The following is an 18,595-nucleotide window of genomic DNA, read 5'->3' as shown; positions in this document are numbered from 1 at the left end:
CATCCGGTGGATAGAGAGCCGTTTATTATGTTCAACATAGGAGGGCCAAGCACAGGAAGCAGCTCTTTCAGTAGTTTAGTTGGAATAGGGTCCAGTATGCAGCTTGAAAGTTTAGAAGCCATGATTATTTTCATCATTGTGTCAAGAGATACAGTACTAAAACACTTGAGTGTCTCTCTTGATCCTAGGTCCTGGGAGAGTTGTGCAGACTCAGGACAACTGAGCTTTGAAGGAATACGCAGATTTAAAGAGGAGTCTGTAATTAGCTTTCTAATAATCATGATCTTTTCCTCAAAGAAGTTAATGAATTTATTACTGCTGAAGTGAAAGCCATCCTCAATTGGGGAACGCTGCTTTTTAGTTAGCTTTGCGACAGTAACAAAAACAAATTTCGGATTGTTCTTACCCTCAATTAAGTTGGAAAAATAGGATGATTGAGCAGCAGTAAGGGCTCTTCGATACTGCACTTTCCAAGCTAGTCGGAAGACTTCCAGTTTGGTGTAGCCCCATTTCCTTTCCAATTTTCTGGAAGCTTGCTTCAGAGCTCGGGTATTTTCTGTATACCAGGTAGCTGGTTTCTTATGAGAAATGTTTTTAATTTTTAGGGGTGCAACTGCATCTAGGGTATTGCGCAAGGTTAAATTGAGTTCCTCAGTTAGGTGGTTAAAAGGGCAGGGTAGGATAGATATAGGTCTGTAGCAATTTGGGTGTCGAGTGTCACCCCCTTTGAAGAGAGTCATGACCGCAGCTGCTTTCCAATCTTTGTGGATTTCTGGCGATACAAAATAGAGCTTGAACAGGCTAGTAATAGTTGTTGCAACAATTTCTGCAGATCATTTTAGAAAGAGAGGGTCCAGATTGTCAAGCCCAGCTGATTTGTAGGGGTCCAGATTTTACAGTTCTTTCAGTACATCAGCTATCTGGATTTGGGTGAAAGAGAAATGGAGGAGGCTTGGGCAAGTTGATCTGGGGGGTGTAGGGCTGTTGACCGATGTAGGGGTAGCCAGTTGGAAAGCAAGGCCAGCTGTAGAAAAATGCTTATTGAAATTCTCAATTATCATATATTTATTGGTTGTGACAGTGCTTCCTAGCCTGGGTGCAATGGGCAGCTGGGAGGGTGTGCTCTAATTATCGATGGATTTAACAGTGTCCCATAACTTTTTGGAGTTTGTGCTACATGGATGCAAATTTCTGTTTGAAAAGCTAGCCTTAGCTTTCATAACTGCCTGTGTATTTTGGTTCCTAACTTCCCTGAATATGTGCATATCGTGGGGGCTATTTGATGCTAATGCAGTACGCCACAGGATGTTTTTGTGATGGTCAGTCAGGTCTGGAGTGAAGCAAGGGCTGTATATGTTCCTGGTTCTAAATTTTTTGAGTGGGGCATGCTTATTTAACCTTTAACCCCCAACATTCTGCTGGAAAGGCAACGCGGGAAATTCAAAAATATATATTTTTTAATATTTAACTTTCACACATTAACAAGTCCAATACAACAAATGAAAGATAAACATCTTGTTAATCTACCCATTGTGTCCGATTTTAAAAATGTTTTACAGTGAAAACACAACATATATTTATGTTAGATGCACCACCAAATCCAAAAAAACACAGCCATTTTTCCCAGCCAAAGATAGAGTCACAAAAGCAGAAATAGAGATAAAATGAATCACTAACCTTTGATAATCTTCGTCAGATGACACTCATAGGACATCATGTTACACAATAAATGTATGTTTTGTTCGATAATATGCATATGTATATCCACAAATCTCGGTTTACTTTGGCGCCATGTTCAGAAAAGCCTCCAAAGTATCTGGAGTAATTACAGAGAGCCACATCATATAACAGAAATACTCATCATAAACTTTGAAGAAAGATGTTTTACATATAAATAAAGATACACTGGTTCTTAATGCAACCGTTGTGTCAGATTTTTTTTTTATTTTACGAAAAAATATAACAGAATAATCGGAGACTCGCTCAGAATTACACTACATTTCTCTGCCATGTTGGAGTCAACAGAAATACGAAATTACAACATAAATATTCCCTTACCTTTGATGATCTTTCATCAGAATGTAGTGCAAGGAGTCCTAGTTCCACAATAAATCGTTGTTTTTTTCCATAATGTCCAATACTAGTGTCCAAGTAGCTGCATTTGATATCACTTTCAGCTCACGTGCCCAAAAACTGACTGCTGGTCCAAGATAACTCGCACGAAAACTTCCAAAAGATATATTCCAGGTCGAATAAACTGGTCAAACTAAGTAGAGAATCAATCTTCAGGATGTTGTTATCATATATGTCCAATAACGTTCCAACCGGATCATACGTTTTCATCTGGGGCCGAATGGAATAGCCGTAGCAGCCACAGAGAAATGCCACAAAGTAAAATGGCATTCTGTTGCGACACTGACTATTTTCCCTCCCATTAGGTCAAAGTTCACAGCAAATGCTCCATTACTCTTTCTACTGAATGAGGACATCTAATGGAAGGCGTAGGAAGTGCATCCAGATCCATATCTTGTTGGGAAAGGAGGGGGCGATGACGTCAAAGTTGCCCCAACTTTCAGAATTGCAATCCTTGTTTGGAAGATTGCCTGCCCTATGAGTTCTGTTATACTCACATACATAATTCAAACAGTTCTAGAAACGTCAGAGTGTTTTATATCCAATAGTAATAATAACATGCATATATTAGCAATCTAGGAGAGTTTGATGCAGTTCACTATGGGCACGTAATTCATCCAAAGTGAAAATACTGCCCCCTATCCTCATGAAGTTAAGAACAAATTCTTATTTTCAATGACGGCCTAGGAACAGTGGGTTGACTGCCTGTTCATTGTCAGCTCATGATTTGTACTTGCAACCTTTCGGTTACTAGTCCAACTCTCTAACCACTAGGCTACCCTGCTGACGATTTTGTCTTGCAGGATATCTTCCTGGTGAACCTGAAGATGTACGAGGCTTCTGGGATATCTTCATCAGGTCGTGCTGTTTTCCTCCAACCTCTAAATCAACTTTAATGACCATTGTAAACCTGTGTATATTGTGCTGAAGCATTTCTTAAACAATTTCTGAACTGTGGTTGTTGGTCTGAATTAAACGAAGCGGCAGGAAGACGATACTAGTTGCCTCTTGTACATTAATAAATGTCACACCAATATTACTAAACATGTGTCCTTTATTTTCACCGGACTCATTTGTACCTGGGGCTAACGTGCCTTTGTCTTGATGGCTGTAATCTGTGCCCACCGTTAGGCAGTGGTAGGCAAGTTAAATACTCATTGTGATCATTTTCCTGACCACCTCAGGTGGTATGATCTGGATGGTCAAACTATTTTTAAATCAATTGTACCCGAGTCTCAACTCACTGACAGGTAGTACTTATGACACCAGCAGGTCCTAATTTGTTTGCAGCACCAGCTAATCCGGTCACAAAGCAGGATGGGTAAGACATTATTATACAATGTGTAGTCCCTACAAACCTTGATCGTTAAGTGGTTGGCTCATGAACCAAATGTTACCGTGATGTGTAAATTCAGCCAGACTTTCATCTCGTAATAAACATATACTTGCAGGGAAGCTGCCCAACTCCATCACATTAGTCATCTAACAGCCTCTTATCCAGAGACAAAGGGTCAACGGCACGTCGACAGATCTCCCACTGTCAAATGGGGACCTGACCGATACAGACCTCCAAGAGCTGCCCCTCAAGCATCAATTTCCAACCTGAGATAAAATACATTTAATTCCATTCCCTGCCCCATGCACCACCAATGAACAAGAAACATCCAGGCAAGGCCAACGATGTATGGAACCATTTCCATCTATGAGCATTTGAATGAGCGTATGCATTTGTACAAACACCTGCATGGCATCAGCCTCAACTGTATCAACAAAGCCCATCAGTGTCATTCAAATGTTTTTGTTTTATTTGGAGTTTATTTTACATCTGTCATTCTATTCTTCGCCCAGCAACTCCACTCCCCCTTATCTCCAATTCCACATCCCAAACCTCAGCTTCCCTTAGCCCATCCAACCTGTCTCTGCTGGCCAGACACTTTGGATTTCTACGCAGCATATATATTTCAACTATGCTTTGATTAACATACAATTTCTATTGAATAGACTCTACCGGTTGAGAAGAAGATCTCCAACATATCTAGGGTCAATTTTAGATCAATGTTTTGTATTTTCAACCATTCCTGAGAAGCTCCTTGAGGGTAATACTAAAATGGTCAATTGATTCTGTATTCTCACAAATCTGCATTAGCTGAAAAGCACAAGTCTTGAATCAACTCATACACCCTGTACCATGGAATCACTAAATTAAATCTCTTCCCAACTTTTTTGCAATCTAAATGACACTGATATCAACATCCTGGTCCTCAAATGAAACTGGTATACATTCCTATTTATGATATTTTTATTCCTCCAAGTTCTGATAATTTATATTGGGCAGACAGTCCACTTCCCTACCTCGTTCTGCTGCCACCTGCCACCATTTTTGGGGTAATGCTGTAGTCAATTGGTTATAATCTTGGAATGAGCAGACCTGTCCATATAATTCTGATAACTCCATGAAAGACAACTCAACCGTTATATTCACAATATCATTTAAAAACAAAATACCCTTTTCAAACTTGTTTCCCATAAATACAGGTCTTTCATCACCCAGCACATTTATATTCAGCCATAATATTTGTTCTATCTTTTCAGGGGGATGAATTTGAAATTGTAGCCAGCTCTGCAATGCTTGTTTGAAAAAGAGAGATACTTTGAAAAATGTATAATTTGCAGTCAATCAAAAATGAGGCATTGAAATCTGTACACAGATAAAAAGTTATTTAAACAGTGGATTAGCTTTTCTTAGTAGTTTACTTGAGAACCATTTAGGTTTCAAGTAAAACTTTTGAATAAGTGAAGATACTAGAGATGTTTAGTGCTTTTATATTGAATAATCTCACAACACCCAATTCATATTCATTATCTAGCCAGCTAGTCCTGCATAACACCCATCATCCCACTGCTGGTTTGCTTCTGAAGCTAAGCTAAGCAGAGTTGGTCCTGTTAAGTCCCTGGATGGGAGAACAGATGCTTCTGGAAGTGGTGTTGGAGGGTCAGTAGGAGGCACCCTTTCCTCTTGTCTAAAACATATCCCAATGACCAAAGGAAGTAGGGTGCAGTCTTTTGGATGGGACGTTAAATGGGTGTCCTGACTCTCGGTGGTCAATAAAGATCCCATGGCACTGATCGCAAGAGTAGGTTTGTTAACCACAGTGTCCTGGCTAAATTCCTTTCGTCAAAGTTTACGATGAGTATTTCTGTTATCTGACGTAGCTCTCTGTAATTACTCCGGATATTTTGGAGGCATTTCTGAACATGGCGCCAATGTAAACTGAGATTTGTGGATATAAACATAAATATTATCGAACAAAACATAAATGTATTGTGTAACATGATGTCATATGATTGTTATCTGATGAAGATTATCAAAGTTTAGTGAATAATTTTATCTCTAATTCTGCTTTTGTAGCTATCTTTGGCTGGGAAAAATGGCTGTGTGTTTTTTTGGATTTGGTGGTGATCTAACATAAATATATGTTGTGTTTTCGCTGAAAAACTTTTTAAAATCGGACACGATGGGTAGATTAACAAGATGTGTATATTTCATTTGCTGTATTGGACTTGTTAATGTGTGAAAGTTAAATATTTCACCGTCAGCCCATTTTAAATATGAACTGCATAGTAATGTACAAGTTGTATTTTTTAAAGACCCAATAAGTAATCTCGTACACTTGTCATAATTAGGTTTTAGTCCAGAGAGTACAAAAAGGTTATCTAGATCTTCAACGAGACATTGCAGGGATCTAGCTAGCAGATTAAATATAAAACTTCAGTCATCAGCATACATGGACACCTTTGTTTTTAAGCCTTGGATTTATAATCATCTAATGTTGTTATTTGAAATTATTTAATAGCTATCATTTCAATGGCCATAATGAATAGATATGGTGACAGCGGACACCCCTGTTTACCTCTCCTTGACAATTCAAAACACTCCGAGAAGTACCTGCTATTTACTATTTTACACCTGGGGTTGCTATGGAGTACTTTTACCCATTTCTAAGAGAATCACCGAAAGTGTAAACATCCAGGCATTTTATGAATACATTTGTAGTACGTCTTTGCCTGTAGACCCTGCCACATATACGTCTCTTGTCTGGGCCATTGAATTGCGACCCCATTTTGTCCCTATACTGACATTCTGCTTGTTTGATTGCCTTGCGGAGGGAATAACTACACTGTATATATTCCCGACCTCTTTCCATGGTTGAATGCGGTGGTTAGCGCTTTCAGTTTTGCGCGAATGCTGCCTTCTATCCACAGTTTCTGGTTGGGGTAGGTTTTAACCTCTTGGATCTCTAGGGGCGCTATTTCATTTTTGGATAAAAAACGTTCCCGTTTTAAGCGCAATATTTTGTCACGAAAAGATGCTCGACTATGCATATTATTGACCATTTTGGAAAGAAAACACTCTGAAGTTTCAGAATCTGCAAAGATATTGTCTGTAAGTGCCCCAGAACTCATTCTACAGGCGAAACCAAGATGATACGTCAACCAGGAAATTAGCAGAATCTCTGAAGCTCTGTTTTCCATTGTCTCCTTATATGGCTGTGATTGCGCAAGGAATGAGCCTACACTTTCTGTCGTTTCCCCAAGGTGTTTGCAGCATTGTGACGTATTTGTAGGCATATCATTGGAAGATTGACCATAAGAGACTACATTTTCCAAGTGTCCGCCTGGTGTCCCTGCGTCGAAATTGGAGCGCAAAGCCAGGTGCAATTATTTTTCCATTTGAGAGCAAGGAGAAACCAGGCTTCCACGAAGGATATATCATCGAAGAGATATGTGGATATGTGGAAAAACACCTTGAGGATTGATTCTAAACCACGTTTGCCATGTTTCAGTCGATATTATGGAGTTAATTTGGAAAAAAAGTTTGCGTTTTGAGGGCTGAATTTTCTTTTTTTTTTTTTTTTTTTTTTTTGGTAGCCAAATGTGATGTACAAAACGGAGCTATTTCTAATACACAAAGAATATTTTTGCAAAAACTGAGCATCTGCTATCTAACTGAGAGTCTCATTGAAAACATCAGAAGTTCTTCAAAGGTAAAAGATTTATTTGAATGTTTTTGCTGGTTTTTGTGAAAATGTTTCCTGCTGATGCTAATTCTAAATGCTACGCTAGTTGTCAGTACTGTCACACAAATGCTTGAGAAGCATATTTTTGAAAATATGAGATGACAGTGTTGTTAACAAAAGGCTAAGCTTGAGAGTTAGTATATTAATTTCATTTCATTTGCGATTTTCATGAATAGTTAACATTGCGTTATGGTATTGAGCTTGAGGCTATCATTACGCTACCGGATCCGGCATGGCTCAGCGCAAGAGGTTAATAGTCACAGTGGGTACAACCTCTCCAATGCACATCCTAATAAATTCACTCACAGAGTCGGCGTATAATATGATTTTATTGTCTGAGGCTTCCCGGAACATTTTCCAGTCCACGTGATCAAAACAATCTGAAGCGTGGATTCCGATGGGTCAGACCAGTGTTGAATGGTTTTAGTCACGGGTAGATCCTGCTTGAGTTTCTGCCTATAGGGCGGTATGAGAAAAATGGAGTCTTGGTTTGGATTTGATAAATGCAGCCTGATAATATCTGGTTTCCTGGGGAAGGGGTGGGGGGTGGGGGGGGGGGGTATACACAGCTGTGACTATAATCAAAGAGAATTGTCTTGGGAGATAAAGCGGTCAGCATTTGATTGTAAGGATTTCTAGGTCAGGTGAACAAAATGACTTGAGATACTGTATGTTCATAAACCCCCGCCCTTCCACTTACCAGAGAGATGTTTTTTTTCTGTCGGCACGACGCATGAAGCAACCCGATGGCTGTATCGACTCTGACAACATATCCAGAGTGAGCAATGTTTCCGTAAAACATAGAATGTTACAATGTCTGATGTTTCTCTGGAAGGAAACTGATGCCCTAATTTCGTCCACAAATTACTGCATAATAATAAGGACTTGAAGCGAGGCGACCGTCTCTGTCTGCGCCATCTTTTGATCATTTAGCTTCCTCCTTTAAAATATAAAATGGAGAATCACAGATAAGTTTGTTTGTAATAGAGAACATTAGATGCTCTAGAAAAAAGTTAATCTATATATTTTTGTTTTTCCTCTAATTTATTTTGTATCTGTAGTTGTTTTTTTTTTTGCTTCCTGTACGATTAGAGAATGCATTTCCCTTGTTAGTCCTGTCTCTTTAGCCAGAAACTGCTTTTTTATTGTTGTTGAAAATTGAATTGAATGACCTCTGAAGGTACATTTAAAGTTATCCCAAACAATAAGGGGATTTGCTGAACTTCTGTTGTACTGGAAAAATTCAATTATAAATTATTTGGTCTAAATTAAACATACATTGTCACCCGGTAAACATTGATACCATGTCCAATATCCCCATCCACGTGAACATTCCGTAAGAGTTATGTGAAGGCCAATAGGATGATGATCCGATCGCATTCGGCCTCCTATTGTCCATTGGTTTGATATGGGATGAGCAGAGCAGTACAACAACGACAGTTCCACATGACATATTAATGATGGCATAATATAAATAAAAATTAACTCTGTGGATCACGCCGCCATTTCCCGATATTCTGGTTCCCGATATTCTGGTTCATTGTACCATCTAAACTGTAGTGAAATACATTTTCAGACCAAAAATACTATTTTCAGCTGTTGAACACTGGTGTACAAAAATGTAACTCAGCATTGAAAGTGCGCACTACTGATCTCCCACTTAAACTTGATTTTAATGTGGGACAGATCAATTTTGGTGCATTGCCGAAATATGTGGGACAGTGCCAGAGATACCTTTGAGGGGATGGGGTAACTCCCTTGGCATCGTATTAATGCCCATGTTGTATGTTGCCCATACTTTGTCAATGGGCTGCGCAGTGCATTCTGGACTATTCTGTAAAAGGAGAGCTCTTCAAGGAGTGAATGGGAATCAATTAGGCGCTAGCTCAAAAACCAAACTTTAGCATGAATTCCGTGAACATGTGCAAAATTGCAACTGTAATCCGATATGTTTGATAATATCATATTGCTCAGGAATAGTGACATTATCTACTTTTGAGGAAAATAGGCAGGTTTCTTGACTTTGAGAAGGCATTGCGTGATGATTAGCTTAGCAACCGTGTGACGCTTTATGACAAACTGAATGTGATTCGTCAAAAGTTTGTGGGGCGTTATACGTTTCTCCATTCATTGGCCAATTGGAGTTTATCTCCTACTGTTCTCTAAAAATCGTAAAGAGCCTTAGCAGGTTTTCACAAAATATCACCAACATGTATCCTGCTTCACAAGAGGATCCAGCCTGCTTGACCATGCACAAGCAAAACATCCGTGATGAGTACAAAGCCATCCCCACCCCCGCTTCGGCCAATCGTATCACGTCTCTGTTCCTAATCTCCGCCTACAATCAGCAACTTAAGAGGGAGCCAGCAACACAGAGAATAGTGAAGAACTGGACATTGGAGGCAGATTTAATACTGCAGGACTGTTTTGAGAATACTGATTGGAATATGTTCAAAGATTCATCCACAGTGGCCCCCCGAGTCGCGCAGCAGTCGAAGGCACTGCATCTCAGTGCAAGAGATGTTACTACAGACCCGGATCAGCCGGTGGGGCTTTACTTGACCCAAGTCACCAGTTGAATTGCTTTTCCTCCGACATATTGATACATCTGGCTTCCAGGTTAAGCTGGCGGGAGTTAAGGAGAGCGGTTAGGCGGGTCATGTTTCGGAGGATGCATGAATCAACCTTCACCTCTCACTAGCAAGTTGGGGAGTTGCAGCGATTAGACAAGATTTAAACTTGGGGAAAAAAAGGGGATAAAAAAAGACAGTTCACCCAGGACTCATTCATCAACATTGAAGAACGTACATCATCAATCACAGTATTCTTTAGGAAATGTGTTGGTGATGATGTGCCCACAATAAAAATCCCTACAGGTATAAACCAACAACCCTGGATGAACGGAGATATTCCATTCTGCAGCATTCGATGTCAGAAGAACGAACATGATGACCTGGTGGTGTGCAATGCCTAGCAGGTACGAGCTGCAAAAATTATTTAGGATGCAAAAAGACAAGATTGAAACTTTAATTGATGTTCGACAACTCAAACTTGCGTCGCGTGGAAAGGACTTCAGACTATCACAGACTGAAAAAGGCAATCCTGCTGTGCGATGCCCACCAAAACCTCCCTCTCAATGTTCGCTCCGAGGTAGACAATATCAAGTCATCAAGGATAACTCTTGCTGCTCTGAATGACCGGGTGCTTCAAAGGATTTGATTGTTGACTTCTGGAAGCAGAGGATGGAACATACCCTGATTCACATCAACGGGACTGCAGTAGAGAGAGTCACAAGTTTTAAGTTTCTCAGCAACCACATCACTGCGGAATCGTCATGGACCAACATGACAACAGCGTCTCTACTTCCTAAGGTGGCTGATGAAATTTGGCATGCTGCCTCTTCTCTAAATACTACTACTGCACCATTGAGAGCTTCCTGAGTGGATGCATCATGGCCTGGTATGGCAATTACTCCGTCCACAACTGCAAGGCACTCCAGCGGGTTGTGAAGTACATCACTGGGACCGTGACCTCACCCATCCAGGACATCTGCCTGAGGAAGGCATGCAGCATTATCAAGGACCCCACACAAATCAACCACAAACTCTTCTCTCCCTTATCGTCGGGCAGACCACATTGGTGTATGCAATCTGATTCCAACTGGCTTAGAGACCGTTTCTTTCTACAATCCATCAGACCTACAGATATTTTGCACATGTTATTGCAGGTGCAGCAAAATGCGCATGTTACAAGCTTTAGTTAAAGTGCAGTAATACCTAAAAATACAAAAGAATAAACACAAATCCCCAAAATGTTAATAAAGGAATTAATAAATATCAGATTGAGCAATGTCAGGGTAAAAAAAAAAGTATGAATAAAAAATAAATATATATACAGTATACACTGAGTATACAAAACATTACATAGCCTGACCAGGTGAATCCAGGTGGAAGCTTTGATCCCTTATTGATGTCCCTTTTAAAATCCACTTTAATCAGTGTACATGAAGGGGAGGTGATTGGTTAAACAAGGATGTTTAAGCCTTGAGACAATTGAGACATGGATCAGCAGGACTCTGTGTAGTAAAAGGGTCCAGGCCAATTTTCAAAATATGTACAGTAGCCCCCAAAAAATGGTCTGATGGACTTCTTCAGCTAACAGTCCGGTGTGCTCTGGACAGCTAGCGAGCCGCGGATTGCAGGCTAGCAGATGGGCATTCAGGGGACGTCGCGACGGGGGAGCCAGTTGAAACACCCTCGGGCGGATTACGTCAGTTGTCCAGTCGTGATGGATCGGCAGGGCTCCATATCGGCAATTAAAGGGGTACAGGGAAATTGGCAAAATAGGTATTGTAGCTTAAGGAGTGGCTGATTGACCTCTTCAGCTAGCTGGGAGATGGGCCTGGCATAGGCTAGCTCCAGGCTAATTGGTGGTTGCTTCGGGACATAGACGTTAGCCAGGAGAAGCCAATCGGATAGCAGCTAGCTAGCTGCGATGACCTAGGTGAAAAGGTTCAGAGCTTGAGGTAGGAATCCAGAGATATGGAGAAAAAGAAGCCCGATTAGCTCTGGTTTGAGTCGGGCTGTGCAGACTGGCGAGAGATGTCCTTGGCTAAAGGTAGCTGATGACCACTAGCAGTGGCAAGCTGACTACTAGCTAGTAGCTAGTTAGCTGGCTAGCTTCTGTTGGGGGTTCCGGATCAAATGTAAAGAAAATAGCAGAATCATACCACATCACCAAGCTTGGACAATTGGTCTCAACCCCGCCCTTTGCAGCTGGGCAGACATACTGACCTCGGGTGTGAAGGTAGGCAACAACACCTTCGCAACGCTGATCCTCAAGACTGTGGAACAAAAAGGGTGTGTGCTCAACCTCCTCTTGTACTCCCTGTTCACCCATGACTGAGTGGCAACTCAATCATCAAGTTTGCTGACAACAGTGGGCCTGATATCCAACAACGACAAGACGGCATACAGGGAGGATGTGAGGACCCTGACGGAATGGTGCCAGGAAAATAACCTCTCGCTCAATGTCAACAAAACAATGGAGATGATTGTGGATTACAGTAGACAGCAGAGAGAGCAAGTCCCCATCGAATTCTACAGGGTCGCACTGGAGAGGACGAAAAACTTCAAGTTACTCGGCGTGCACATCACAATCAACCTGAAATTATGCATTCACAGAGACAATGTGATGAAGGCGCAACAGCGCCTACTCAACATCAGGAGGCTGAAGAAAGTTGGCTTGTCCTGTAAGAACCTCATGAACTTCTACAGGTGCACCATTGAGAGGATGCTGTAGGGCTGTGTCAACGCCTAGTACGGCAATTGCAACCAAAGGGCTCCCCAAATGGTGGTGCGGTCACCCCAACGCATCACCGGGAGCACACTGCCTGCCCTCCAGGACACCTACAGCGCTCGGTGTCACAGATAGGCCAAGAAGATCATCAAGGACCTCAGCCACTCGAGCCATGGCCTGTTCACCCTGCTACCATCCAGAAGGAGGTGATAGAACAGGAGCATCAAAGCTGTGACCAAGAGACTGAGAAACTGGAGATAGAAGTTTCTTACTCCAGTCCATCGGACGTTGAAATAGTCTCCTCTAGCCGGCTTCCTCCCAGCACCCTGCCCAAACTTAGTCACTGTTAAAAGCAGGGTACTGGCTTGATACCACCTGGTACTCTACCCTGTACCATAGAGACTGCTGCCATATGTACATAGTCATTCAACACGGTTCACTTTAGAAATGTTTACAATAAAGTACCTGTACTGGGGTTCTGTGGTCTCCACACTGCCTTCAAGCGCAGCGGTCTCCCTTCACAGGAGTGGCAACTGGGAACATATAAATGCACAAAATGACTAGGACCAGCCTTTCTGGTCCATGGCGGTGAAGCCTGATAAGTGCAACACCCAAAGGGCTGCAACGTTGACGGGCACGGCACCTGTCCAGCAGCCCTGAGAATGGACAGTTGAGAGGAAGAGGACACACACTCAGCCACCAGAACAACACATCGTAGGGATAGGACCATAGAGAATGACAGTCACAGTATATCATCATTATATGTGTCCCATTATGGCGTACATGAGCGCAAGGGCAGCTCCATTCAAATCAAATAACAAATGTAATTACATTTTATTAAAGTAGTCCATTGTCTTCTATAATTTCTATGAGTTGGCAAACAAACTTAAAGGCTGCACACCATCACAGAGTGTGTTGTTTGAAAAGGTACTGTAAGAAGCCAAAGTTGGCAATTTAATGCTACCTACAGTTATGCAGTGTTTGCTCAAGAGTATATTTAATTGGCTGATCCCTCCTAATAACCCGGATTGAAAAATGGGGAGCGTTAGGCAGGATGCAACCTTTTGGAAGGTTCAGATAAAAATATGCTATATTGAACAAATATGTCTCCCCGACATGGAGATTATTAAGGAAATAAGTTGTCTCTATTCATGAAATGTATATCTGCAATGCTCAAAGGTTTTTTACAACTGAAAGTGGCCCGTGTGATTCTTCATTAACGAAGAAGCTCCACCTAGATGGCTACTTTGCTGGAAGCCCTCAGTGGCAATGTTCATGCCTACATGGATTCCATCCATCTAGAGTCCTCTATCTAACTCCATGAGACTGACTCAATAGCCAGGTTTTGACCGGAAAAACGCCGGCCCCTAATTGCAATGAGGTGCACCTGGAGACAAATAGATACACCTGGGTAAATTAAGAGATGTCACATAACATAAATACCAGGTGTATTGGAGCTTGTTATCATCAGTTGCATTTTCTCTGTTAGTACCACTCCTGTACCTGGCATCATGTGCATTTTGAGACTGACGGTGGCCACATGTGAGTATACAAAATCTGCATCTGATGCAGATTAGAATTTAAATATATATTACAATGTTTGTGAGTAAAAAGAAGTACATGTAATAAGATTTGAGGGACATTCAGTTCCTTTTGGGCAAAAAGGTATTCAAAGCATGGAATATGAGACCAAATGCTGAATTTGACTATAATACACTTAATATAACTGAAATGCTTGAGTATAGAGACCAATGCTGAGTTGTAGCTTCATGGTCCAAGTGCATATGATGTTGAATGTTACTGATGTAGCTGTGTGATGTTGTTTCAGTGCTGGCTACAGCTTGCTGCACACTAACAGATGGAGGTACTGTATGTAATAATGATGATACTACTTAACCAAGCTAATGTGAGTGGTGTGTAATTCCTGTTTATTTGTCCTGGCAGCAATCAGCATCACGTGTGAAGGCTCTGATGCTTTACTGCAATGTGGTAAGCTAGTCCACACTGCTGAACAGTATACTCACTGACCACATATGATCGTTTATACTGTAGATTAGCGTCACTAGCCCACACCAGAGACCCATACTTGGCTCTCCTTCGTGCCTCACTGTTCTCCATCTCCCTCAGATGGAGGTAAGATCCATATCAAGCGTGCGAACTACGGTCGTCGTCAACACAATGTGTGTTCTATTGGGCGCCCTGATAACCAACTCACCGACACCAACTGCCTCAGCCAATCCTCCACCAGCAAGATGGCAGAAAGGTACTAGAACCTGTAACTCCTTGGCTGTAGTGTAAACAACCACCAGCAAGAGGGCAGAAATGTGCTGGAACTTGTTGTGTTTACCTGTATGAACTCATGACCTCAACCTGTCTTTGAATCACACAGATGCGGTGGGAAGAGCGAGTGTATTGTCCCTGCATCCAATTTCGTTTTTGGAGACCCCTGTGTCGGGACTTATAAGTACCTGGACACCAAATACTCCTGTGTCCAGCAGCAAGAAACAAGTCAGTCTCTGAATGTGTGCTAATAATATTTAGTGGTGGGCACCGATATCCATATTTGACTTAGTGTTGGTATGACTGTGGCATGTTGGGATATTGTTTAATTCTCCTACCCACTTTTAATCTTGTAAAAAAAGTAAGCTCAGCTGATTGCTAGAAAAGGAATATAATGGGTTGGTTCCCATATAGTACCAGCTTGTTAACGTTTGTTTCTCCAAGTGTAAACCACCCTCACCTGCTAACTAACCCTAGCAAGCTGTGGATATGCAACTTGTTTAGTTTGAGTAGCCTATAGGGAGGTCAGAGACCTGGCAGTGGTGCCAAGATGCCATAGGAACTGGTAGTGGACTACAGGAAATGGATGGCCGAGCCCCTCCCTGCCAGGAGGCTAAAAGGATTGGTATCAACCCTCCGATCCTGAATTCTACACCTTTGAGAGCTCTTTGACTGGCTGCATCACCACTAGGTATGGCATCTGACCACAAGGTGCTACAGAGGGTATCGCGTACGGCCTAGTACATCAGAGGCCGCGCTCCCTGCATCAGGATTTCGACACCACGTGTGTCGGCAGGCCCTACATTGTCAATGACTCGCGCAACCCAAGTTATACTGGTCTCTGTTACTCCATAGCAAATGGTACGGCTGCACCAAGTCTGGAACCAACAGGACCCTGAAAGGCTTCTACTTCCCCCAAGCCATAACTGCTGAAAGACTACCCGACTATCTGCATTGACCCTTTTTGCAGTAACTTTTTTTGACTTGTCTCATATGCTGCTGCTGTTCCTTGTTAAATTGCCATATCTAGCTCAATTAGCCAGCAAGAACATGGAATGGAAGTGTCTCAAGCTTATTTGATGCTTGTGCACTTAATCTGGTTTACCATGTTTCAGTGAACGGTAACTAGCTAGCGCAACTCCCACAGTTGTGTAGGGTTTATAGCCAATCTGACAGCTGGCACAAACTGCATAGAAATACAGATTAGGTGTAACTGGTCAACTTTATTTTTTCACCAGTTTAGGTCTAGCCAGCCAGTTTGCTTAACCTGTTAGCATTTTGAGAACTGCTCATAAGGAAGTGAAACTAAAAGGTAACGGTGGAAGATGACGCGCCTAACTTTTTGTACAATGGTTCATGCTAACAAGTTTATAATTACTTTTAAAAAAAGCACCTGAAATCAACATTCCCTGTTAGTGCCCATCACTGACACTTCACCAGGTTAATGTATGTCTTAATTAATGTGTCTGGCCAGTGGTGTAACTCCTGTGTTCTCTTTGCAGTAAGCAGCATCATATGTGAAGGCTCTGATTCGCAACTACTATGTGGTAAGCTGGTCAACACTACCGTACAGTTTAATCATGTGGTGCTGTGTATATTAGTCACTAGCCCACACCAACACCCAGGTTTGTCCTTTCTCTTCCTCAGATCGAGGTGAGATCCGTATTCAGCGTGCCAACTATGGTCGTCGTCAACACGATGTGTGTTCCATTGGGCGCCCACATAAACAACTCAAAAACACCAACTGTCTCAGCCAATCCACCACCAGCACAATGGCAGAAAGGTAAATGCACACTGAAGGTTTCAGTACCTGTAGGAAGTCATTGGCTGTGGTGTTAACCTCTACCTGTTGACACACAGGTGTGATGGAGAGCGCCAGTGTATCGTCAAGGTGTCCAACTCTGTGTTCGGTGACCCCTGTGTCGGAACCTATAAGTACTTGGATGTGGCTTACACCTGTGACTGAATGTGAGGTTTGTATGTGCACATGACTGGGAACTAGAATTTGTATTTTATTTGACCTTTATCTAACTAGACAAGTCAGTTAAGAACAAATTCTTATTTTCGATGACAACCCACTGTTCAGGGGCAGAACGACAGATTGGTACATTGTCAGCTCGGTTATTTGTACTTGCAACCTTTCGGTTACTAGTCCAACTCTCTAACCACTAGGCTACCCTTCTGACGATTTGTCTTGCAGGATGTCTTCCTGGGGAGCCTGAAGATGTGCAAGGCTTCTGGGATATCTTCATCAGGTTGTGCTGTTTTCCTCCAACCGCCTAATCAACTTCAATGACCATTGTAAACCTGTGTAGATGGTGCTGAAGCCTTAAACAATTTCTGAACTGTGGTTGTTGGTCTGACTTAAATGAAGGGGCAGGAAGACTATACTAGTTGCCTCGTGTACATTAATAAATGTCACACCAATATTACTGAACATGTGTCCTTTATTCTCACAAGCTTTTCACTGGCTTCATTTGTACCTGGGGCTAATGTAACTGTCTTGATGTCTGTAATCTGTGCCCACCGTTAGGCAGTGGTAGGCAAGTTAAATACTCATTGTGATCACTTTCCTGACTACCTCAGGCGGTATGATCTGGCTGGTCAAACTATTTTAAAATCAATTGTACCCGGGTCTCAACTCACTGACAGGTAGTACTTATGACATCAGCAGCCTTAATGGTCCTACTTTGTATGCATCACCAGCTAATCTGGTCACAAAGCAGGATGGGTAAGACATTTTTATACAATGTGTAGTCCTTACAAACCTTGATCGCTAAGTGGTAGGCTCCTGATTCCAAGAACACAGGATGAGATGTTGCTATCCTTTGTGCAAGCACTTCCAAGAGTTCATGAACAGTGAGCCTGGTGACATTTGGGGAGCTCATCGTCAGTGTACCTTTGGTTCCTAGCGTGTTTCGGCCTTTCGCACTATACACCCTGCCCAAAGGCGGCCAACGACAGGGTGATCAATCCTACGCTTGCGTCCCCCTTCTCAATTAGTCATAGGAGTTGCCTTGTTAGCCAACATCCCATGGGACTATGCATGGCAGGGGCGTCCTCCTCCCCGAGTCAAGCGTTGACTGCATACTTCCTGGCCCTCTCGCTTCGGGGCCCAGCTGGGGTCTTTCCTCTTCATCCAGATCCACTGACTGCTGCCTCAGAAATAGCTTTGATTGCCGAGCTCTGGCCCTTAACTCCCAGGTCTCTGTAGCCTGGTTGTAGATGTTGCCACAACCTCTGCAGCCCACCTCCGCTGGTCGGACTTCTGTGTTCCAGCCATGATGCCGTGCTTCGGCAGTTAGATCGGCATAGCGCAGATGTTTTCGCTCATAAGCCTCATTTACTGAGTCCTCCCAGGGTACTGTGAGCTCAATGATGAAGACCTTGAGTGAACGGGACCAGAGCACCATGTCAGGTCTTAAGGTGGTGGTTGCGATCTCCGAAGGAATCTCAAGTTGCCGGCCAATGTCAGCTAGCATTTTCCAGTCGCGGGCCATGCTCTTCGGTGGTTTAGCCCCTTCGCGGACAAAGGTCGTCCGTAAGGGGTGTGATGCTGCTGGGGGTGGTAGGGAGTTGGTGGCAGCTCGCTTGTCCTCCAGGGCGGACCATACCATTGGTTAAGATTAATTGGTGTTGGAAGGATGTCATATGTTGCTCTGATGGAAAAGCTCAACCACCTTACTTCCATGGCCCACAGAGCCGTCCAGCTGATCTTCCTCTTCTCCACACTGTCCGTTTGGCAAGAGAGACTGCCTTGGCCCACCTTGCAGCCTCCTCCTGATGGCGTACTTCGTGCAGTGGCC

At 42.6% G+C, this 18,595-nt stretch overlaps 1 protein-coding gene across 1 annotated transcript; it reads left to right on the top strand.

Moving 5' to 3' along the window:
* The first annotated feature begins 14,020 nt into the window (after positions 1 to 14,020).
* On the top strand, positions 14,021 to 16,755 carry LOC139414479 (L-rhamnose-binding lectin CSL3-like). Its single transcript, XM_071162392.1, has 8 exons — positions 14,021 to 14,051; positions 14,338 to 14,373; positions 14,454 to 14,498; positions 14,637 to 14,772; positions 14,899 to 15,017; positions 16,292 to 16,336; positions 16,437 to 16,572; positions 16,650 to 16,755. The coding sequence occupies exons 1-8, from the start codon at positions 14,021 to 14,023 to the stop codon at positions 16,753 to 16,755; spliced, it is 654 nt and encodes a 217-aa protein (XP_071018493.1).
* The last annotated feature ends 1,840 nt before the right edge of the window (positions 16,756 to 18,595 follow it).

Source organism: Oncorhynchus clarkii, chromosome 7, assembly GCF_045791955.1.
Source record: "Oncorhynchus clarkii lewisi isolate Uvic-CL-2024 chromosome 7, UVic_Ocla_1.0, whole genome shotgun sequence".
Lineage (NCBI taxonomy): Eukaryota > Metazoa > Chordata > Actinopteri > Salmoniformes > Salmonidae > Oncorhynchus > Oncorhynchus clarkii.
The sequence above is the reverse complement of the archived record's forward strand: the minus strand, read 5'-3'. Positions and strand labels throughout refer to the sequence as shown.